The sequence below is a fragment of the Macaca nemestrina genome, chromosome 14 (assembly GCF_043159975.1).
Source record: "Macaca nemestrina isolate mMacNem1 chromosome 14, mMacNem.hap1, whole genome shotgun sequence".
NCBI classification, from domain to species: Eukaryota; Metazoa; Chordata; class Mammalia; order Primates; family Cercopithecidae; genus Macaca; species Macaca nemestrina.
This window is the reverse complement of record NC_092138.1, coordinates 109,137,797-109,161,879: the sequence shown is the minus strand read 5'-3', so window position 1 is coordinate 109,161,879 and position 24,083 is coordinate 109,137,797. Positions and strand designations below refer to the sequence as shown.

The following is a 24,083-nucleotide window of genomic DNA, read 5'->3' as shown; positions in this document are numbered from 1 at the left end:
CAACAAGCTAAGAAAATAGTGGGAAAATGGGAGAAAGAAATCAATGGGTAAAAGTAGAAACTGGCATGTTAAAAAACAAAACATCAAACTAAAAAAAGCTAAACATCAAACCTATAGAAATGATTACTAAACCTAAGAGCTAATTTTTATAAACTATCAATAAAATAGGTAAAATTTCTATTAAAAAGCAAAAATATACAACATAGGACTGAGAAAGGGGCTATAACCACATATGCAAAATGAAATTAATTTACAAGGTAAAAACAAAGTCCCTGCTTATTAATTTTGAATCACTTTCATGGTGCAAAGGATAAATGGGACTCACAAACCATGAGGTCAAAAGCCAGGAAGATCACAAATCTTGGAGAAATACCTGAAGAAGTGGATGGCTTCTGGAAATTTCCCATCATGCTCTGAGTACCTTGTATGTGGCACTTGTATTTGACTGATCACAAACCACCATTCCCCTTTCTAGTAAAGCAGTTCAAATCTGGAAGTTGTCTCCATGGAGGAGAAAAAAATTTCTCCACATTTTCTTTATGAGGACTTCGGTGTCTTGCTCCCTTGCCTCGAGAGAATATTTCTTGATACATGGAAATATTTATTAGCAAAGAGCCTGCTGCTCCAAATATGTTAAAATTGGCTTAAAATTCCATTTCAATTCCAGTGTCTACTGTTGATACGGAAAGAATTTTTAGTGTTGTGGATAATCTATGGACCAATGGATTCAGCAGACTAAGTATGGAATCAGTAAGGAAACGAACTGGAATTTTTAAAATAATTTTTTACTTCTTTAGATACAACATGCCCATTTCTGAAAAATAAAAAACTACAGGGCCGGGCGCGGTGGCTCAAGCCTGTAATCCCAGCACTTTGGGAGGCCGAGACGGGCGGATCACGAGGTCAGGAGATTGAGACCATCCTGGCTAACACGGTGAAACCCCGTCTCTACTAAAAAATACAAAAAACTAGACGGGCGCGGTGGCGGGCGCCTGTTGTCCCAGCTACTCGGGAGGCTGAGGCAGGAGAATGGCATGAACCCGGGAGGCGGAGCTTGCAGTGAGCTGAGATCCGGCCACTGCACTCCAGCCTGGGCGACAGAGCGAGACTCCGTCTCAAAAAAAAAAAAAAAAAACTACAATGTCACATACCTAATATAAAATATTAGACGCAATAGAGACTACTGTATGTAACATGAGGAAAAATTGTAACTGAAATTTAGTGGTATTCTGGCTAGCTGTCCATGTTTATCTTTGACTAAAGCTATTTTAAACCCTGTATAGACAGAAGTTAATTTGTAGAAAATGTAGTAATGTAAATAATTCCTGTTTACAGAAAGGCAAATAATGCCTCATAGAATGCTACTGATTATCACCTTCGGAATAGTGACTAATTTCATATCAATTTTTAAAGTGATTTTAGCCTTCCTTACCTGATTATAAAAGTGCAGTACTCTAGCTTCTCTTTTGATATGGTTGTAATATCTTACTGGTTCTCTCTTAATCAATGAGTTAAATAAAATCTTTGACAAGTATTCATCTTATATGAGTCATGATTTTATCTTTTTAAAAAATCATCCTTAAACAGTTACATGCACACATATATACATGTATCCAATCACATGCATATACACACACATACACAATCCTGTAGGACAATTTTCTCATTTATTTCTAATAATTTTTGTTAATTTTTTTATTCCACCCATGGCAACCCAGCAGATATTCCCACAAAGACCCAAGAATAGAGAGCCGGGAGGTTAAGTTTGATCCCCTAACATATGTTTGCCGAGGGCCCATTCAGGGTCCAGATCTGGTCTGGCAGTGGGCAGAGAGTCAGGTACCAAATACACATCTCATTTGTTCAACCTAGCTCAGCAAGGAAGGATCAGAAACACTACATAGGAGAGGGTTCTCTAGGGGAAGAACAAACCCTATTACCCAAAGAAGGAGCTGCAGGAAGAGACAGTCCTGAAAACAAGTCTAGAGGGATTTCAACAAGCACAGATGGGGCTGGAGAGGCCCCAAGGCCACAAAAGGCATCAGCGCGGGCCTGGAGGTGGACACACAAGGGTTGTTTAAGGAAACAGCAGTTTGGCTAAAGTGGAGGTAAGTGTTGCTTTGCATAAGACTAGAAGAGACAGGGGAGAGATGGAAACTCTCCTTTTGACAACGTGTGGTTTTGACTTGGGCATTTGGATGCCATAGACATGTGAACACCATTTTGACTGCTTATTCTACTTTTCCAGATACTTCAGCTCAACTTGCAAACAGGGGAACAATCACAAACTGCTAAGCATGAACAGTGAATGGAAAAGAATGAGTTGACTATGGCCATGTTTTAACAGAAAATTCCTCGGGCCAGCTCTCGCATCTCTTGCACACATGACTTGGGGCTCTGAGTTGCTGTGTTGCTGGTGGTAGCAGATGCACCGCTGGCCATAGCTGAAAGGTTTATGGTTTGTTTTTTAGGGTCAGGAAGTAGGTATGAAATCTTTTGGTGTTTGCTGCCAATGTCGAAATGCCTCTATTATGTCCTCAGCATTCTGCAAGACACTCAGCACCCACCAGCTTACATCATGTGCCACATCCCCAGATGCAAGTTTCTCTCAGAAACACTCATGAGGACAGACCAATTCTCTCTCATTCTAGCTCAGTCTCTCTCCTTCGCTCAGAGGCATCACTGAAATACAGGGTTGGAAGTCCACATGATGGTTAAAAACTGGCTGACAAAATATTCATTATCATAAAACTGAAGGTGAAATAAATGCTCAAATGGCAGATCAAAAAGAAAAACTGGCATCGGAATGGTTGTATCTGAGCACAATGCCGCTCTGGAGGAGTGATGGCACAGAGCCCCCATCCTAGCAAGGTGGATGAGGGGTTGAGAGAGAACACTAAAAACTATCTTTAACCAGGGATGTGAAAACCTTGAAACTATGTTTTGGAGAGATCGCTCCAGTAGCGGTGTGAGGGTGGCCCAGAGAGTGCAAGTCCCGAAGCAATGAGACCAGCTGAAAGAGGATGACAGTTCAGGCCATAAGTAAAAGGGCCTGTCATACAAGGATGGAAGCCTCTGCCAATCCATTCGAAAGAGTCAAAAATAATAACAACAACAACAGGTAATACCAAACCCTCAATATGAGCCAGGCATAGTTCTAAACATTTTTCCAGGTATTTACTCATTTAATCCTCACTGTTAGAGGTAGGCCCAGGGCTCAACTCAGGTGTCTGATTTAAGAGGCCATGCTCTCAATCTCCATGCCCCTCATTTCTTGGTCTGAGGTCCCCACACCAATGCAGATCATCAATGCCAATCATATGTAATATGTACTCAGATCCCTTCGCTGCGTAAGGTACAGGCTGGGGTGACAATTTCTCATAGATGAGTTTTTCCACTCATGCTCCCTTGGGGCTGTCCTAGGCTGGAGAGGGACTTTTTGATGCAGCCATACCTGACGTGTCTCTCTGATTTCTGTGGGTAGCTGAATTCCAGCCCCCCATGTGTGTGCAGCCGGACTCTCCTCTCTGTGCAGGCATTACAACCCTAGCTCCCAGCTGCAAAGGCTTATACACAGCAGTTTCTCTGAACTCTGCTCACTGTTTTGACTCTGAGAGCACTTTATTTTTAACACATGGTGACTTCCCTTTCTTGGCTTCTAATTTAGCTTTGCTTGTTGGTTTTTTAATTTGGTTGTATTTTATCCAGAATTTGTGTTTGTGTGTTTGAAGCAGGAGACGGGGAGGGAGAGGCTTATTTCTCAGTCTACCATATTGCCTAAGAGCCTAAAACACAGTCTGTTAAGAGAGTCTTCTGGCACCCACCATCATCTTCCTGGAAACCAAAGTTTGATTTCAGACATGCCAAGTGCGAGCTGTCAAAGGAACATGCAAGCAGAGGGCTCTATGCAGCAGACAGCTAGAACAGGGTTCTAGGGTACAGGAGAGAGACCAGGGCTGTAACTGAAAAGCCAGCCATCACTGGGGTACAGCAGGTGACACTTGAAGCTCCCCAAGTGGATGAGACCACCAAGGGATAGCAAATGGATCAGGGAAGGTGGAGAGGTCACCGCCTTGCAGAAGATCCACATCCATAGAAACAAAAGGAGTCAAGAGGAAGAAAACTAAGCCAAGGGAAAAGAGATTTTTCAAGATGGGAGTTATGAACAGTGTCCAATGTTGTAGCAATGTCAAGGAAGATGAGGGTGCAAATGTCAGCAGATCTGACTGAGAACTTCTGAGAAGCAGTTCCAAGCCAGGCTACAAGGAATGATGAGGATGTGTGAGTGAAGGCTGCAAATGTTGGTTTCCTCTGCATCCATCTCCTTATTGCCTCACCTGACTCACCTCCCACCTGACCAAATGCTCAGAAATGCCTCCAAAAAGCAGCTCAGGCCTATCACCACCTTCTCAACAACATCAGAGGGTGGCTACCACTGCGGCACTGCATCAGACAAAGGGGGGCAAAGGGCACTTCCTGGATGAAGGACTTTGAATTCCAAAGTATGTGAATGTTACACATCTGCTGTCCTGTGATATTTGCCAAGTGGCCTTAGTTCTCTTAGTACAAGGAGCGATTCTCTGAATTGCACAGCTCAATGACTGTGTCCCCAGATATCTAGGATTGACAGCCCCATTCCCAAGATCGTTCCCCTCCCAGGTCACCACCCTCCAGACCAGGCCTCCTGACCCATCGGCTATGATTTCCTGCCTTTCAAGAACTTCAGTTTTCACAATGCTGCGGCAAATGAGTCAAACTCTTTGGATCAATTCAGTAGGAAAGAGCGAATCACTCTGGGAACATGCACAGAGCAAGAAGAGCATGTACGTATGTGTGCACACATGTGGTGTGTGTGTGTTTACGCACATGCGCACACATGGCATGTCTAGCACCTGACTGTAATTACTGTAATGAGTGACTCATCCATACTCTAGGAATTCCATAGCCCTAGATCACTCACAAAGCAGTCAGTCTCCTCTTGAGATCACTCTAATCAAAGAAAAGGTTTCATCAGTTTCTCAGTTGCTCAAGCCCAAAACCTAGGACTCACCCCTCATTCACTTCTCCTCATCTCGACATCTCATCCAGCACACAACCTGTCAGCTCTCCCCAGCATATCCGGTATGAGCCTGCTGTTCTAAAATCCCCAGCCACACCCTGATCCTGCCAACATCCCCTTGCTCCTGAATTCTGCCCTAACCTCCTGAGTAGGCCCCCAGTTTCCACTCTTGGTCCCCATCCCCCACCCAATTTGTTTTCCACAGTAGCAACAGTAATTAAAAACACAAAAACCAAAGAGCAACTGGAAGCCAGATTGTATCCGTCTCCTGTTTGAAATCCTTCACTGCGCTTGGAACAGAACCTAACTCCTCTCCTAGGCTTTCAGCCCAACATGATTGGCCCCGCTGCCCAGCCACTGCCTCGTACGTCCATCTCCTCCTGGCACGCTGAGCTCTGGTCACGCTGACCTCTGAGTTCCTTGTTCACATCAAGCTGATTCCTGTGCAGGGCTTTGCACCAGCCATCTCCTCTGCCTGGGATGCTCATCCCCTCATCTTGGCATGACTGGTTCCTTTTTGTCATTCAGGCCTTGACTGAAAATACATGGCTGAATGTACGTTACGCCTGTACGTCAGCAGGACATTAGGGAAGTGAGGCCCTCCCTAATGCCACACTAAAGCAGACACTCGGTCATTCTCTGTCATGTATTCTGCATCGCTTTTCTTCCAATTTGACAGCTCCCTGCTGATCACTTCATGTATTCAATAAACATTTATTGATCACTTCTTCTGCCAGCCAGACTGGGCACGTTTATTCTCCCTGAGTAACATGAAAGCCCATGAGGACAGGGGCCTTGACTACGGCTTCAGAACCTGACATTTGAGAAATGTTTGATTTGCAGAATGAATAAGAGCCACACGGTGATGTGTACTCAGGAAATCAGAATTGGCTGCTACAACTTCCTGCTCAGGTTTCATGGCTTTAAGGGAGCCAATATTCCAAAGCCGTCACAGTGTTGGGGTAAATCATTCCCCATCTGCATTTTTCCAGGCCAGCTATGGTAGCCTTCCTGTTTGTGTATGCAGACAGCATTTATTAAGGGCCTACTGTGTACAGGCCTATGTTCAGTGTCAGTCTGTCCTGTCTAGCTCACCCAGCAGCTAGCACTTAGCAGCCACCCATGGAGAGGCCAACAGGACGCCCTGCCCTAGCTTAATGATCAATTCTCTGGAGGTCATCCATGATGTGGCCAAGTAACAGGTATCCTACCACACCTGTAACTCCCTTCCACCAGGTTTCCCAGATATTCAGGCTTTCAGTGCAACCCACAGGGACGGCACAGAGAGCTGGCCTGCCCTGTCCCCGGGCCCTGTGTGCTAGCTGCATTTCTCTAGCCCCATTTCCAAAGCAGTGTGTCTATTTGTCCCTGCCCTGTGCCCAGCCTGATTCTCTCACAGGTTCTTACCATTAGCAAGCCATCCAACACACCCGCCAAGCAGACGGACTGTGGATTCCAGCAGGACAAGGCTGTGTCATGCTGCTTCTGTCGCTCACTAGCTCTGGATCTTGAACAAGTCATTCTACCTCTTCAAACCTCAGTTTTCCTCCTCTGCCAAACAAAAACTATCACAGCACTGACCTTTGGGGATGTTACGGTTGGTTCCTCCAGTGCCACCTGCACCTCTCTACTCTGTGGCACATGAGGCCTCACCAGTTCCAACTCAAAGGACAAGTGAGCAGAGAGGAAACAGCTCTCTTTGGGCAACATTTCTATGGCAATCTCATACCAGAAATTAATAGCAAAAGAAAGATGCATTGCAACTCAGGACAACACATACAATTCAAACAACAAATGTATAGTGGCTGGGCACCAAGGATACAGAGAAAAATCAACATCATCAACGAGGCATGCAGTCAAAAGGGGGTGGCAGACCTATAAACAAAACTGCAGAGTCGGTGCATGCTCCACCCTGCGTGCTGTTATCAGACAGGTGCATCAAGAATACAGACAGTGGAGTCTGCCATTCCACTGGGGATGAGGGTGATTTGGATGAAATAAAAAGATGATGAGTTTGGCCCCCTCTGTTTCCTAAATGCTCTATGCCAACCGTAGTCCTTGGATTAACAAGACATGTCAGTGAGAGGGAAGAGTCTGATCTGAAACAAAGGCTGAATAGTGGGTTCACCAAGAACAAGCAGCTACCCCACAAGTGACCTTGGAGACCTCATGTTGTAATCCACACAGTGTGTTTCACCTCCTATCTCCCTGACACAATATTGTGGCAGTTGCCATTCTTATTTCCTAGGATGCTGCATCTACCCACCTTTTGCCCTGGTAAGTGGCTCTCTGTAACCAGGGAAACAGCCCTGGCTCAGCCCTTAGGACACAATAGGGAGGTTTCTCAGAATAGGAACAGGGACATGTTGTCGCCCTGAGTCTCCTGCTCTTTGGTGACATGTAATCTTAGCTCCCTGGCATCTTCCTCTTCCCCACCAGCTAAATGCCCACTGAGGTGCAAAGACAGGAGCCAACCAAGGGAAGCAGGGGAGCAACAGAAGCCATGGTATAAACAATCCAAGGAATGCGTGGCCAGAAGGCGTTTGCAAGGCAGCCTTCAAAGTCCTGCTGCAGCTCTCTGGCTCACTGGCTGCATGTCCCCTCCCTGACGGGCCCTCCTCTGACTGCTCTTTCTGCTGCTCGCCAGCAACCAGGTGCCAGGCCAACAGCAGCCAAAGCCAAGACAGACCCAAATGCCCGGGAGGTACCGGTAGTCTACCAATCTTATTTTCCAAGTTCCTAATGCAATACTTATGGTACAAAAGGGAAAACAAAAACAAAAATTAAAAAAATAAGAGCCCTCTCTTATTTTGGGTGACAGGGGGTAGGCTGGAATTGTCTTTTTTGTTCAGTAGGGTATGGTGGTTAAGAGCATGGATTCTGGAGCCAGGCTGCTTAGGTGTGATCCCAGCCCTGCCACTTAGCTGTGGGACCCTGCATAAACCATTCTGTGTCTGTTTCCTCATCTATAAATGACAATAGTAACAGTGCCTATCTCAATGGGCAGCTGTCAGAACAAAATGGTTAATATACGTAAAGTGTTTAGGGGTCAGGTATAATGGCTGACACCTGTAATCCTAACAGTTTGGGAGGCTGAGGCAGGAGGACTGCTTGAGCCCAGAAGTTTGAGACCAGCCTGGGCGACATAGCAAGTTATCATCTCTACAAAAAACTTAAAAATTAGTTGGACGTGGTGTGGCCTGTAGTCTCAATTACTCAGGAGGCTGAGGTGGAAGGACTGCTTGAGCCCAAGAGGCTGAGGCTGCAGTAAGCTGTGTTCAGGCCACTGCACTCCAGCTGGGTGACAGAGTGAGACGACGGATGGATGGACGGACGGACGGAAGGAAGAAAAGAAGGAAGGAGAGAGAGAGAAAGAGAGAAAGAAAGAGAGAAAAAGAGAGAAAGAAAGAAAAAGAGAGAGAGAGAGAGAAAGTAAGAGAGAGAGAGAGAGAGAGAGAGAGAGTGAGCATTTAGGGCAGTGCCTGCCACATGTTTTTATCTTGGCATATGTGTGAGGAAGAATATGACCCAGATGGCCTGAAAGGGAGCTAGGTGAATATGCCCATGCCTTTGAATGGGTCCTGGGTGCAAATTCCATTCCAGGCTCCCCAAGGAAGTTTCCTCTCTCTCTCTCTCTCTCTCTCAATCTCTCTCTCTTTTTTAGAGATGGGGTCTTACTCTGTCACCCAAGCTGGAGGGTAGTGGCGTAATCATAACTCACTGCTGCCTTGAGTTCCTGGGCTCAAGGGATCTTCCTGACTCAGTCTCCTGCGTAGCTGTGACACAGGTGCACACTACCATGCCCAGCTAATTTTGTGAATTTTTGCAAAGATGAGGTCTTGCTATGTTGTCTAGGCTGGTCTTAAACTCCTGGCCTTAAGCGATTCTCCCACCCCCAGCTTCCCAAAGTACTAGGATTATAGGAGTGAGTCACTGCACCTGGCCTGGAGGTTTATTTTCATTACAGCAAAGAACCATCAACAGGAGTGAAGACCCAGCCACCTTGAGCAGGGCCTGTCAAGCCTAACAGAGTGGTCCTGGGTACTGCTGTGACCTGCTGCTGCCCACTGTCCTGGCAGTACACAGCATCCCCTGGAGGACATCATCGCTTCATCCATGGGCCTGGCCCTATCACTGAGTGGACCATATCTCTGTGCAAGACCCTTAGACACCCTAGCCCTCTGTGCTAACTATCTCTGCCTCCACCAACTGTATAGCTTATAGGGATCGTTGAGAGTTACAATATTGCTGACAGTAAAGTCTAGGCATTATGAGAAGATTCAAAAATCATCCCTCTGGGTCCTCACATAGCTCCCAGCAATCCAAGAAACAATAACAGCATCTAAGTGATGGAAAATTCATTTTAAAAAGAAATCTCCAAGCAACTTTTGAAAAAAAAAGCCTTACTGGTCAGAATGACTTGGAATCACAGGGCTGGCAGCAACTGCTAAGACCGGTGGCTTCCAAACTTGCTTTTGACCTTCAAAGCCATTGCTCAGTCGAAATTCACCCAAAAGTCCAGTACATAAAACTGATACAAACAGAGCTGCTCTGGTGGAAATAGTGCCCGAACCGCCTGCTTGGCAGCATCTCTCCACAATCTCAGCCCCTGGTGGCGCCCAAGGCAACTCTAAGGAACCCCTGGGACTCCACGAAGCACTGATGGAAAACCAAGAATCTACGCCAACCTCCCCGAGTAGATACGAGAAAATGAGTCGCACAGAAGTCATGCTCTGAATGGCATCTGAATGCAAACCCAGTTTTCTGACACTGGGCTAAAACTTCTCTACTTTGTGAGGACTAGATCTATGGAAAATGGCAATTTAAAGAAACAAGGCTCATTTTCGATCACCTACAACATAATCCCTGAGTATTTTAAAGGCCCTTGAACCAGCCAAGTAGGAAACAGAGCCCAGCCCCACGAACTGGCAGAAAGAAGTTCGGAAATGAGTTGCAGAAGCACATCTGACAATTCCATACAGTTTCTGTCAGTTCCGTGGGATATAAACAGGTCTTGAAAGGCTTGCGCTGTGTGGCTGTGAGAGACCCCAGATCAGGCAGGCCAGGAGGTGAATGCTAATGAGCTATGGAAATAGCAATTACTTCCCCCATGTCAGGCACTATGCCAAGAGAAGGAGGATAAAGAGGTCTGAGATATTTTTAAAGTATTTTTACAGCAGAAAAACTTTCCTACAGACTCAATTATGTAACTATCAGACTCCACCTCTGAGCTGAAATTATCCAGGGCCTTAGGAAAAAAACCCGTTTTTTCCTACACGGGGGTCACAGGTTTCTCCAAGGAAACTTAGCGGTATGGCTAGTGACCCAGGGCAGCTGCGAACCATCAGCCCAGAGACCTTCCCAAGGGCAGTTTGGAGCCTGCCAGAGGAAAATTCCAGCCAAGTGGAGGGCAGAAGTCACGCTGCTGACCCGGTCATCACACATGACATGGTGGTGTCCAAGAAGATCCACTCTGGGGGATTCTGACCCCAGCCACGTCAGCACCTTCATCATTCCCTGGTGCCAAAATGGGGATGGGGTCAGTGACGGAGTGAGGATGTCTACAGAACCGTCATCAACTCATCGTAACTCTGTCATTGACAAAGTATAGACAGTAAGAGAAAGGCTGGGGCTTGTGGAATAAAGAACTTCACCAATGAAATGATAGCCGAAATCAGATAGACTTAGGGAGATTAACTTACGGCCCAGGTTTTTGTCAGTCTGAAGATGGGAGCACTTTGTAATGCTGACACCACAGACATGAGAGAATGAAGGTTGTTGAGTTCTAGAAGTTTCTGAAAAAAAGATACGGAATAGATTATTTTGCTGCTATAAACAACAGAACAAAAACATGCTCAAGTGTTACCAAATGTCATATTTATGAAATTCAATTACACTTAAAAATATCTCATGTAGAAAACATAGTTCTAAGGAGTTCATAGAAACCATATGCTTTTTTTCTCTCAAATTGTCAAAAGGTGAGTCTGCATCTAAAACATGTGCAAAATTTCATAAGCTGACTAGTCTGGACAGAAACGTGGCACGGGGTAAGGTTTGATAATGTGCATTACGTCTTTTTTTAGACAAATATGAATACTGTCCCAGCAGGCTTTTGTAAACTAAAACCCCGACTGTGCCAGCAGCATCAATGTGGGTATTCTATGATTATCTTAACACCAGAAGGAGACAGAGGCCGAGGAAAGATGGTACCAATAATCTGCATAATCCCTCTCAGCTGGGAAGGCAGTGCTCAGGCTTCCCCATCACTTGACCATGTTCCTTTGAACCAGACCCCAAATTAGTGAGAACATTTGGATTCAATTCAGTCTCAGACAAGTTTCTTACCATGGAGGGAAACAGAATGAGACACAGCCGAGTGTAAGTGCAGAAAAATGCAACTGCTCTGTTCCTGGTTTTATGCTACCGGAAACTTGCTAACAGGATGGGGGTGCCGTTTCTCATTCTTGGGAGTCAGTGAAGTTTGGGTTATTAGGCAGGCTCTATGGAACCAGAAGACCTGGTTCCAATCCCAGCTCCCACTACTTGTGTGTCCTTCAGCAAGTTACCTAATCCTTCTGAGCCTTGCTGTCCTCATACTTAAAGTGTGGAAGGCAATCACGGCACTTCTGCCACATGAGACAGTGCATATCAACTGCCTAGACCAGTGGCTGGTCCCAGGGCAGGAGGCTCAGTACAATGTGAGTCTCAGCCTTGTCTTTTCCCACCCCTGTCACTTAAGTATTTCCAAGCTCAGGTGCCCCTTCCTCTAATATGTCTTTCCTGACCGTGTCCCCAAAGAAGTCCATGCATATCTGTAGCACACTGGATTGTACTTGCTTTGTACTTGCCTCTCTCTCACCCTGGGCTGTTTCCTGAGAGCAGGGACAAAGTTTTATCTGCCACCGTGTCTCTCATACCCAGTACGGTGCCCAGCACATTGTAGGGGCCTAGTGAAATGCATAAAGAAAGGAAAAGCCCTTATACTTAGTCCTCACAGCTCTATTCCTGCTTGGAAATTTCTCTCTCACCACATGAGCTATTTCATTTCATACATCTCGTAACATTCTCTAATTGTTTCCTGTGTATAAGAATAGATTATCTAAGTGAGCTGAATTTCATTCCATGTATCTGCATTGCTACGCCTGTCACAGAACTTCTTTTTAGAGCTGAAAGGGCTATCGAAAATTATCTAACCCACCCCTTTCATTTTATAGATGGGAAAACCAAGGCCCAGAGAAAGGAAGGGGCTTGCACAAGGAAAGACCCAGGGCACAGAGCCAGCATGACAGTCTGCCACACAGAAAATGGCAGAGATTAAGGAGGGATCACTTTGGATTCCATGGGTGGGCCCCATAAACACATTTCCAAACTGACAGCCCGGGAGGACTGGAACCACATCCTACTTTCTCTTGTGGCCCAGCACAGAACTGATTGACAACAACAAATATCTTAAGCCCAGCACCAGTTCCAAGTACTTCAGGAGAATGCACAGGAAGTAAATGTGGGCCGGGCACGGTGGCTCACACCTGTAATCCCAGCGCTTTGGGAGGCCAAGGCAGGCGGATCACCAGGTCAGGAGATCGAGACCATCCTGGCTAACATGGTGAAACCCCATCTCCACTAAAAATACAAAAAATTAGCTGGGTGTGGTGGCGGACGCCTGTAGTCCCAGATACTCGGGAGGCTAAGGCAGGAGAATGGTGTGAACCCGGAAGGCCAAGATCACGCCACTGTACTCCAGCCTGGGCAACAGAGCAAGACTCCGTCTCAAAAAAAAAAAAAAAAAAAAAAAGGAAGTAAATGTGGCCATTGCTCTTAACATAAATAGATGATGCACTTAACCTGCCCATGAGGCCAGCAGAGCAGCTTCCCTGAAGGCACAGAGGCATGACTCCGATTCCTGCCCTGCCACTGACTGGCCATGGGGGCGGCCCTGAGCATGGACACTTCACCTCTCTAAGCTCTCCTTCCTCTGCAAATGGAATTATAATCATATGAGCACTGAACATGACCAGGTCATTAAGCAGCTGACCATAGCATGGTGCCTGGCTCATAAGGGGCCTCTGTAAAGGGCAGCTTTCCTAGGACCTGGGTGGGAAGACAACACATGCATACATGAAGCAAGAAGCGAAACACCCAGCACAATGCTGCAGCCGAGAGTCAGGCAAGCCTGAGTGGTTGAAACCAGTGTATAGGGAGGAGCTGCTGGGCATGAGTGGTCCAGGAAGGCCCACGGGATGGCACAGCATTCCTAGAGATAAGGGAAGAGGAGGGAAAAGGTGATGCCCAACAAGGACAGAACCTATCAGGCCAGGGGGCAGGAGGTGGGGATGGGGGGCTGCAGGGTCATCTGGCCCAGACCTGAAGCTCAGTGGGAGGTGGGTGGGGTCTGCTGACTGCTGACAATATTGTGCAGGATGTGATGATATCACAAGCATTGAGCATTGACGCTAACTAAAATCTATCAACCCCCAGAACTGGCTAAATCTAAAGTAGGAGAATGAATGGATTCCAGGGACAGCCTCTGGGTCCTGCCTTGTGGAGAGACTGTGAAAGCCCAGGTAAGGAGAAGGGCTGGCTGCCAACATTATAGGGTATGGGGGCATGCTGCCAATTTGCACACAAGGTGCTAGGGGGCTGGTGAGCACCCAGGCAGGTCTAACAGCTGGCTCTGCCTGGGGAAGTCAAGCCACAGCACCCTGTTTGAACTCTGCCCAGCAGGCCCACAGCAAAGCAGCTCCCAAAGTACTGAGGAAACATATTTTTAGGGAGGAGGTGTGAGAGAAAAGGGAAAGGAAGGAAAAATAATAATAAAAAGCTTACCTTGGCTATTTTCACAAAATGGCTGAGGATTTCTGCCCTTATTTTTAAAGTCTGTGCTGTTAGAATTTCTCGTACAACCCAAAAACTGACCTGTAGAGTCAAATACACACACACACACACACACACACCAGAAAAGTTGTTAATTGCTGGACCAGCCATGTCACCCATGCCCACCGCTGTTCCGGGATTTCCAAGAGGTCAGGAGACTGAGAGAGGACAGCCGGGGTCACGTGAGTTAAAGAGTTCCTCTACAGCACCCAACCCTGCAAACGGGCCGTGTTTTCAGCGGCCTGTCTCCAGCGCACACTGCAGTGGCCAAGGGAAAGCAGCACTTTCCTCATCATCCGGGGAGAGCTGGGCCTCCGTGACACAAGTCTCGAGAAGAGCTGCTGGGAATCCTGAGATGAATCAGACTGAATTCCTGCTCAGAAGGATCCCAGTTGTGGGGAGATCATGGATGATGGGTGGATGGAGGGACAGACGGACACATAGCCAAAGGGACATATACATTGGCAGGACCACTTGTGAGGTCCATATCCCCAGCCAGCCCTACGATGAGGAGGATTCATCAATATTTGCACAATTTTAACAAATTTAATTTTTCAGGAGAGGCCCATCCCATAACGTAAATGATATGGAAGTGGAAGTATCTCTTTCTAAGTTCCATAAAGCAATGCAGGTTACAGGGCATGTTTTCCTGGAGACAGCATGCACCAAAAAGGGTATGCTGGTAGCTTTGGTTCAGAAACCCATTCGTGCTTGACCTCTCACATACTGCAACAGCCCGAACCCCTGTGTCTGATGGTGGAACAGGAAAGTCATCTACCAGAGTGGAGCTGACTCACATGGCACCTCAATGCAACGGAAGAAACTCATGCCAAGAAATGCTGGGAAGTGGCTAGCTCTTCCTGTTTATGTTTCACTTCTGTAACAACAGTTCTATGTGAAACACAGATGCCCAAGAGTGCAATGACAGCACTACAAAGAAAGGTGGAGAGCCAGGCAAAGCACGGGGCACAGGGAGAATTAAAAGGAAGGCAAGGCATCTAAAACCCCTAAACTTTACAGGGAAAAATATAGTTAAGGATATTCTAGAGCTAATAAAACAAGCTTACTGCTGCAATAAAATGTATTATCGTTATTGAAATACAATCACCTTTCAAACAGAAAGCAAAGAAAGAGAAACCAAGATTCAACAATGTGCTTTTTATGTTAAGCAGGAGTATTATAGAAATGTTTTCTCAGTGTAATTATCTGTGGTTGCCTCCAGGACATGACTGGGTTTCCACAGAATCATTTTTTCCAAGGAATTGCCCACAATTAAGTTCAGACTCAATATTTACTAGCCAGGTGCAGAAAAAAGTTTTTCTAAATACAAAATGGAGTGCCCATAAACCTTACATGTTGATGCCACATTATCACACTCAAGCGTGATAGTTTACATGTATAATTTAACAGATTCCTGCATGTCAGAGAATCATATGTTTAAGGCGTACTATGGAACACGGAAGCACTGACTCTGGAGCTGCAGCACACATTGTGCAGAGGCAACTCTGAGTCAACAACTCGATTCAGCAGAGTTCCATGAAGCCCCTTCTGTGTGCGGGTTCCAGGCACTGGGAGTCCAGACCTTCCTGAAATTGAGGTGACCAAAGGAGGAGGCAGAATCCTTAAGGAATCACTATATTAGAAGGCAGCTGGTAATCATGGCCATGGAAGAAGTTCAAACAGTAAACCAAAGTATGAGAGAGCTAATAATGATAGAGGAAGGCTTCTCGAAGAAGACAGGCCTTGAAAGATGGGTAGACTTTAAACAAGAGAAGACTGAAGTGTGGCTATATGTTCCATGACCAGGGATGGCTAGGTGGTGTTGCAGGAGTACTGTGGGTGGGGGTCATGAATGAGGATGAGGGTGGGGAGGGAGAAAAAGACCAGACTGGGTGTGTGGTGGGGAGGGTAGGACTGGTGCAACAAGGTGAGAGGAAGGAGCTAAAACACTATTCTACACAGGGACTTTCAGAGGCTTCTGAGCAGGGTGATAGATGAGATCCTTTGGAAGGATAGAGACACCCATTAGAAAACTGATGCAATGGTCTCAGTGAGATATGAGGAGGTCTGAGCCAGGGCCATGCCAAAGGAGATGGAAAGAAGAGGGAGATAAGGAAGACATTAAAAAGGTAGAATCAGCATAGTTTTAAAAACTTTTTATTTTATTCTCTTTTCTAATGACTGAAGAAAAGAAAACTTAAGCTTTTAACTTCAGAAGTTTGATGCAGAAAACAAGGAAAACAGAGATAAGTACAAAAAGAAAGAAATTTCAGTCTCACATATAGATCAACATTATAAACACTGTGGTATGTGTCCTTCTGGTCTTTATTTTCTTTTTTTTTTCTTTTTTTTGAGAGGGCGTCTCGCTCTGTCACCGAGGCTGGAGTGCAGTGGCACGATCTCCACTCACTGCAACCTCCGCCACCTGGGTTCAAGGGATTCTCCTGCCTCAGCCTCCTTAGTGGCTGGGATTACAGGCATGCACCACCACACCTGGCTAATTTTTGTATTTTTAGTAGAGATGGGGTTTCACCATATTGGCCAAGCTGATCTTGAACTCCTGACCTCAGGTGATCTGCCTGCCTCGGCCTCCCAAAGTGCTGGGATTACAGGCATGAGCCACTGTGCCCGACCATCTTCTTTTTCTCTATATAGAACATGTTTGTCTTTTAAAACTAAACTGCTGTATATTAATTATATATCACAAGAATTTTTATAAGTGAATATTCCTCTACAATTTTTAGCAGCTTCCAAGTATTTCATCATAGAGAAGTATCATCATTTTCTTAAATAACCCTCTACTGTTGAATAGGTTATTTCTAATTTTGTTGTAATAATGCTGAGATGAACATCTTTATACATATGTTTGTACACTTTTTATTGAGGTCCTCAGATAAATTCCTGTAAAGTGGAGTGAATAAAAGTGGGTGTACCTGTTTTCAAGAGTATATGTACGGCCGGGCGCGGTGGCTCAAGCCTGTAATCCCAGCACTTTGGGAGGCCGAGACGGGCGGATCATGAGGTCAGGAGATCGAGACCATCCTGGCTGACACGGTGAAACCCCGTATCTACTAATAAAAATACAAAAACTTAGCCGGGCGAGGTGGCGGGCGCCTGTAGTCCCAGCTACTCGGGAGGCTGAGGCAGGAGAATGGCGTAAACACAGGAGGCGGAGCTTGCAGTGAGCTGAGATCCGGCCAGTGCACTCCAGCCTGGGCGACAGAGCGAGACTCCGTCTCAAAAAAAAAAAAAAAAAAAGTATATGTAAAAAAACACGGCCTCCAAAAGGTCTATTTGTTTACTCCTCAACACGTTGAAGCAGATCCATGTTGCCATACACAGGCCAATACCAGTTACTATCATTTTTTTTTAACTAATTCAGTGGAAAAAAATGGTATTTCACAGTTTCAATTTCACATTTCTTTCATGACTATTCAGGTGTTTTTTGTTTGTTTGTTTGTTTTGCTTTTTCTCAGTTAACATTTTTTGTTCCAAACACTTATAGGTCATTTGTACTATTTGCCTTCTGAATTGCCTATGCAGGTCCTTATGGAGAACTATCTTTCTACTGGGACATCTTTCCTTCCAACCTCAAACTCCTGGGCTCAAGTATCCTCCCACCTCAGCCTGTCAAGTAGCTGAGACTACAGGCACACATCACCACACCTGGTTGTTGTTGTTGTTGTTGTTGTTGTTGTTTGTATGGATGGGGTCTTACTATGTCACCCAAGCAGTTTTTTTCTTATTATTGATTGACAAAAACTCTTTGTGTAGCAAATAAAAATACATGTTGTGAGTCATATATTGTACCAAGAGCATGTAGACATTGGTACTCTTATATACTGTTTGGAGGAATGGAAATCAGTAACATTTTGAAGAACAACTTGAACATATCTTTCAAGATGTTTAAGGTATAGTCTCCCTAGAATATTTACCTTATAAAAATACAGAAATATAGGCCGGGCGCGGTGGCTCAAGCCTGTAATCCCAGCACTTTGGGAGGCCGAGACGGGCGGATCACGGGGTCAGGAGATCGAGACCACCCTGGCTAACACGGTGAAACCCCGTCTCTACTAAAAAATACATAAAACTAGCCGGGCGAGGTGGCAGGCGCCTGTAGTCCCAGCTACTTGGGAGGCTGAGGCGGGAGAATGGCGTAAACCCGGGAGGCGGAGCTTGCAGTGAGCTGAGATCCGGCCACTGCACTCCAGCCTGGGGGACAGAGCGAGACTCCGTCTCAAAAAAAAAAAAAAAAAAATACAGAAATATAGAAACACATACATACAAGCTTTCATTGAAGCACTATCTACAATTTTTAAAAGCCCATTGATAGCGAATTGGTTATGCAATTTACACTACCACCTCAAACTCTGAAAGGAAGTCACTAAGCTCAGCCAATATTTAATGAGTGGGAAGTTACATTCTACCTTCTTGAGGTCTAATTTACATAGATTATTTGAAATTCTTCTGCATGAGAGATTTGCCGATTCTCTCGCATTTATTTCTATCAGTATAGACTTGTGAATATTTATTTTACACTTTGGGTTACAACTCAATACTGTTATTACATGCTGCTCAAGTTGTTCCAGCTTTGGCCTTCGAGAGTTCTTTCAGTTGGCTCCTGCATCCCTTTGACATAACCCCTGTATTGTTTTTGTTAGTTTGAGCACTTCCTTACCTTCTGGCAATACAATATGCAACAGGCTCATATTCTATATTTCTTGCCTTAGTCTTAAAATTAGTCATTTCTCCAAGGAACATTGGTTCCTTTTACCAAGTAACAGTATTAGAAACCAAGATTAGCACAAGACAGGTATGAAGTATGCTTGTTGCTACTGGGGTATCATCGTTTCTGGGTCCTCTCAGCTGGCGGAGTCAAGAAATGTGTGTGTGTGTGTGTGTGTGTGTGTGTGTGTGTACTAACCCATGCCCATACACATATCTATAAAGATTTCTATATGTAACCATCTACATCTGCATTAAGTTACACATGAGTTCATATTGATGTCTCCAACTGTAACCCATTACCACATGGATCGTTCTAGCCTCCTCACACTTAGCTTATCTGTAATTTCCCACTCCAATAATGAGATTGGTTCCCACCATCTGCCACTCATTTCCTTATACTCTCTTATATTCACCCATTTCTTATATAGTTTGATTCCAGTGTACAAGGATAATGGTTTCAGAATTGTTACCCGTCCCCCTAGGGAAACAACTTTATCAAACAGAGTATGATGCTTATACGTAGTTCCTTTGTCTTTAGTCTTATAGGCTCCATTCTATTACCGATTTACTTAGGTCAGCAATGTTTTCTCTCCTCCTCCTTAGTGAGGTTGTTCACACTTTTATAATAGATTCTTTTGTTACATTCTGCTGTATCATTTTATAACATTATCTGTAACAACATGTAACATTTTGTTACATGTTGTTACATTATAAGATTCCTCAAGTTGAATTTAAAAACTTTGTATATATTAAGGTTTCGGGGGCTGGGCTAGGTGGCTCACACCTGTAATTCCAGCACTTTTGGGAGGCCGAGGCGGGTGGATCACGAGGTCAGGAGATCGAGACCACCCTGGCTAACACGGTAAAACTCCATTATCTACTAAAAGCACAAAAAAAAATTAGCCAGGCGTGGTTGGGGTTGCCTGTAATCCCAGCTACTCGGGAGGCCGAGGCAGGAGAATGGCATGAACCCGGGAGGTGGAACTTGCAGTGAGCCGAGATCGCACCACTGTACTCCAGACTGGGTGACAGAGCGAGACTCCGCCAAAAAAAAAAAAAAAAAAAAAAAAAGTTTCCTCTTGGTGCTATAAAGTTCACAAATGCACTATGTCATGTATCCATCATGATAATATCATATAGTTTCACTGCCTTAAAAAAACAAACAAAAAAAAAACCCAGGCTTCTCCTATTTAGCCCTCTCCCCTTTCCAAAGCCCTGACAAACACTGATTTGTTTATCATCATCTCTATAGCTTTACCTTTTCCAGAATGTCAAAAAAGGAAATATAAATGTAAAAGTATAATTATGTTGATAACTTGATTGATTTGTTGCTAGCAAGAACATCTTCTTTGCTCTGTAATAAACCAACAATAATGATTCAGGAGGAGGAAGAAAAGAGGAAAGGAATCCTCCATATGTAACCTTTCAAGACTGGCTTTTTTTACTTAGCAATATGCACTTAAGATTCATCCAAAACATAAAGATGAGAACAACAGACACTGGGGACTATGAGAGGAAGGAGAGAGAGGGGGCAAAGGCTCAGAAACTACCTATTGGGTACTATGCTCACTACCTGGGTGACAAGATCATTCATACCCCAAAACCTCAGCATCATGCAATACACTCATGTAACAAAGCTGCACATGTACCCCAAATGTAAAATAAAAGCTGAAAAAAAAAATTTTTTTTTTTTTTTTAAATATTCGGGCTGGGCATGGTGGCTCACGCCTGTAATCCCACACTTTGGGAGGCTGAGGCAGGCGGATCACCTGAGGTCAGGAGTCCCAGACCAGCCTGACCAACATGGAGAAACCCCATCTGTATTAAAAATACAAAATTAGCCGAGTATGGTGGCGTATGCCTATAATCCCAGCTACTCAGGAAGCTGGGGCAGGAGAATCGCTTGAACCCAGGAGGTGGAGGATGTGGTGAGCTGAGATCACGTCCCTGCACTCCAGCCTGGGGAACAAGAGCTAAACTCTGTCTCAAAAAAAGAAAAAAAAAAGTTCATCCATGTCTTTATGTGACTTGATAGCTCATTCTCTCTTTTTTGGATGAATACTATTCCATTGTATGGATTTACCATGGTTCATTATCCATTTACCTTACCTACTGAAGGATGGTATCTTGGTTACTTCTGATTTTCAACAACTATGAATAAAGGTGCTATAAACATTTGTGTGCTGTTTTTTGTGTGTGGATATAAGTTTTCAGATCAGCTAGGTAAATACTTAGGAGTGCAGTTGCTGGACTGAGTGTCTCATTTTGCATTCCCACCAGCTATGAGTAAGAGTTTGTGTTGCTTCAGATCTTTGACGGCAACTGATGTTATCAGGGTTTTTTGCTTGTTTTATTTAGACATTCTAATAGGTATGTAGTGTTTTGTATTTCCCTAATGATAAATAATGTTGAGCATCTTGTCATATGTTTATTTGCCATCTGCATATCTTTGGTGAGGTTTCTTCGGATCTTTTGATCATTTTTTAATTGGGCTGTTTTCTTATTGTTGAGTTTCAAGAGTATATTTTGGATACAAGACCTTTATCAGATATGTGTTTTGCAAATATTTTCTCCCAATCTGTGTTAAGTCTTTTAATTCTCTTTACCATGTGTTTTGCAGAGTGAAAAAATTTAATTTTCATAAAGTCCCAACTTTCTTTTTCTTTCATGAACTGTGCTTTTGGTGTTTTATCTGATAACTCATTAATAAATCCAAGGTCGTGCAGGTTTTCTTCTATGTTTTCTCCTAAAAGTTTTACAGTTTTGTCTTTTACATTTAGGCCTATGATCCATTTTCAATTAATTTTTAGGAAAGGTCTAAGGTCTGTGTCTAGGTTCATTTTTTTTTTTACATATACACACAAATATTTAAATTCTTCCAGCACCACTTGTCCTTTCTCCAAGATCAGCTGACCATATTTCTGTAGGTCTATTTATTGGCTCCATCGACCTATGTACGGGATCAATTCTGTCGCCAATACCATGCTGTCTTGATAACTGTAGCTTTACAGTAAGTGCTGAAATCAGGTAGAGTCCTCCAATTTTGTTCTTTTTCAGTATTGTGCCGATATTTGATATTTGTAAAACAGCTTTCTAGGACTTTGATTGGGATTGCACTGAATCTATTGATCAAGTTGGGAAGAACTGACATCTTAACACTATTGAGTCTTCCAATCCATGAAGATGGAATATTTCTCTATTTATTTAGCTCTAGTTTGATTTCTTTTATCAGTTTTTGAGGTTTCCACATTAACAGAACCTGTACATATTTTGTTAGAGGTATACCTGTTTTTTTTGTGTGTTTTTGTTGTTGTTGTTGCTGTTTTGGTGATATTGTAAATGGTATCGTTTGTTAACTTCAAATTGCAGTTCCTCATTGCTGGTCTAGATGAAATCAACTGACTTTTGCATACTGGCCTGTGTCTTGCAACTCTGCTTACTCACTTCTTAGTTCAAGGAGTATTTTTGGAGATTTCTTTGGAATTTTCTACCTAGATAATCATGTCACCTATGTATAAAGGTCGTTTTACTTCTTCCTTTCCAATCTGTATACATTTTATTTATTTATTTTCTTGTCTTACTGCACTAGCCAGGACTTGCAGTAAGACGTTGCACAGAATGGGTAAGAGAGCACATCCTTGCCTTGTTCCCAATCTTAGGGGGAAAGTATTCAGTGTCTTACCATTATGCGTGATGTTGGCTGAAGGACTTTTGTAGATGTTCTTTATCAAGTTGAAGAAGTTCTGTTCTATTCCTAATTGGCTGAGTTTTTTTTTTTTTTTTTTTTTTTTTTTTTTTTTTTAATTATGAATGAGTACTGGACTTTGTCAGATGCTTTTTCAGGTCAAATGATATAATAATACAATTTTTCTACCCTAGCCTATTTTACAGTGGGCTACATTAATTGATTTCCAATTGCTGAAGGAGCCAAACATACCTGGAGTATATCCCCAGTGGGTCATGATGCTAATAAATCTTTAATACACATAAGCTATTATTAACACAATTATTGTTATAGTGGTATAGGTAGCACTGGCATTTAGTTACTGAGGACTATGATATCTGGGAAATGCCACAGTGGAATTATAAAAAAAAAACAGAATAGCTATGGACACAACTTTATTCAGTTAACCAACCATGAATAAAAATAATCAAAGAATAAAACAAAGAAAAACAACAAGAAAAATCCAAGTTTAAGAATACTATTATTTCTTAAGAAAAATCTACTTTTGCCACAAATTTCTCATAAGCCCATTCACAGTTTTCTTAGAAACCAAGAGTTTGAAAGAATCTCAGAGGTCCCACCTATTCCCTGCCCTGACAGCTGGATGGGCTGTAAAGCTGTAAAGCTTTACAGTAGTAAAGCCCTTGTCTGGTCTCTGCCTGAGCCTTCATGGTTAAGAAACTTCCTTATATTAGGAGAAGGCCAACTGCCTCCCCATTTCCATCCCTTGGGCCCTGAACTTATTGACCAGGCCCCATAGATTATGTGTAATCCCGCTTCCCCATTAAGAACTCCTCAATTGCTTGAAAACCTTGATGTCGTTCTCCCTGAGTCTTCTCACTCACAGATCCTCCACTTATCCCCGTATAACATGTCTTCTTTTCCCTACTCTTCTAGTCGCTGTAATACTTACGCCACTCCTGTGTGATAATTCCCACCCTCACCCCTCATGTGAGGCACCCAGAACCAGACTTAACTGTCCAAGAGTGACCTGGATAAAGCTGAGAAAAGCAAGATTACTACACACATATTAGAATGCCTAAAACACAAAATAGCTGACAATATCAATTGCTGGCAAGGATTGAAGCCACACACTCATTCATTGCTGGTGAGAATACAAAATGGGACAGACACAACCTAGCTTGTGCTCCTAGGCATATACCCAGCTGATTTGAAAACCTGGCCAGGTGCAGTGGCTCACGCCTGGAATCCCAGTACTTTGGGAGGCCGAGGTGGGCAGATCACGAGGTCAGGAGTTCGACACCAACCTGGTGAACATGATGAAACCCCATCTCTACTAAAAATACAAAAATTAGCTGGGTGTGGTGGCATGCACCTGTAATCCTAGCTATTTCAGAAGCTGAGGTAGGAGAATTGCTTAAATCCGGGAGGTGGAGGTTGCAGTGATCCGAGATCACACCACTGCACTCCAGCCTGGGCGACAGAGCAAGACTCTGCCTCGGGGAAAAAAAAGAAAGAAAGAAAACTTTAGTACACACACACACACACACACACACACACACACACACACACACACATGTTTGTAGCAGCTTTATTCATAGTTGTCAAAACTGGAAGTAACTAAGTAACCGAGATGTCCTTCAGTAGGTGAATGGATGAACAAACCATGCATACAATGGAATACACACATACAAAAGAGCTGTCAAGACATATAAAGTAAATTCATCCATGTTAACTACA

At 44.0% G+C, this 24,083-nt stretch overlaps 1 protein-coding gene across 24 annotated transcripts in view; it reads right to left on the bottom strand.

The window, feature by feature from the left end:
* Window positions 1-24,083, bottom strand: part of LOC105463938 (Ral GEF with PH domain and SH3 binding motif 1) — a 309,104-nt gene that overhangs the window by 163,368 nt on the left and 121,653 nt on the right. For 23 of the 24 annotated variants that reach the window (XR_011612999.1, XM_011711384.2, XM_011711385.3 and 20 more), the window contains 2 exons: window positions 13,883-13,972; window positions 10,762-10,854 (listed from right to left, as the gene is read on the bottom strand). Coding sequence is in view for 23 of the 24 variants with exons in the window: in XM_011711384.2 (XP_011709686.1) it covers window positions 10,762-10,854; window positions 13,883-13,972 (183 nt within the window). In the remaining variant the exon portion in view is untranslated. The remainder of the gene's footprint in view (window positions 1-10,761; window positions 10,855-13,882; window positions 13,973-24,083) is intronic. The other variant, XM_071078830.1, reaches the window with a different exon arrangement.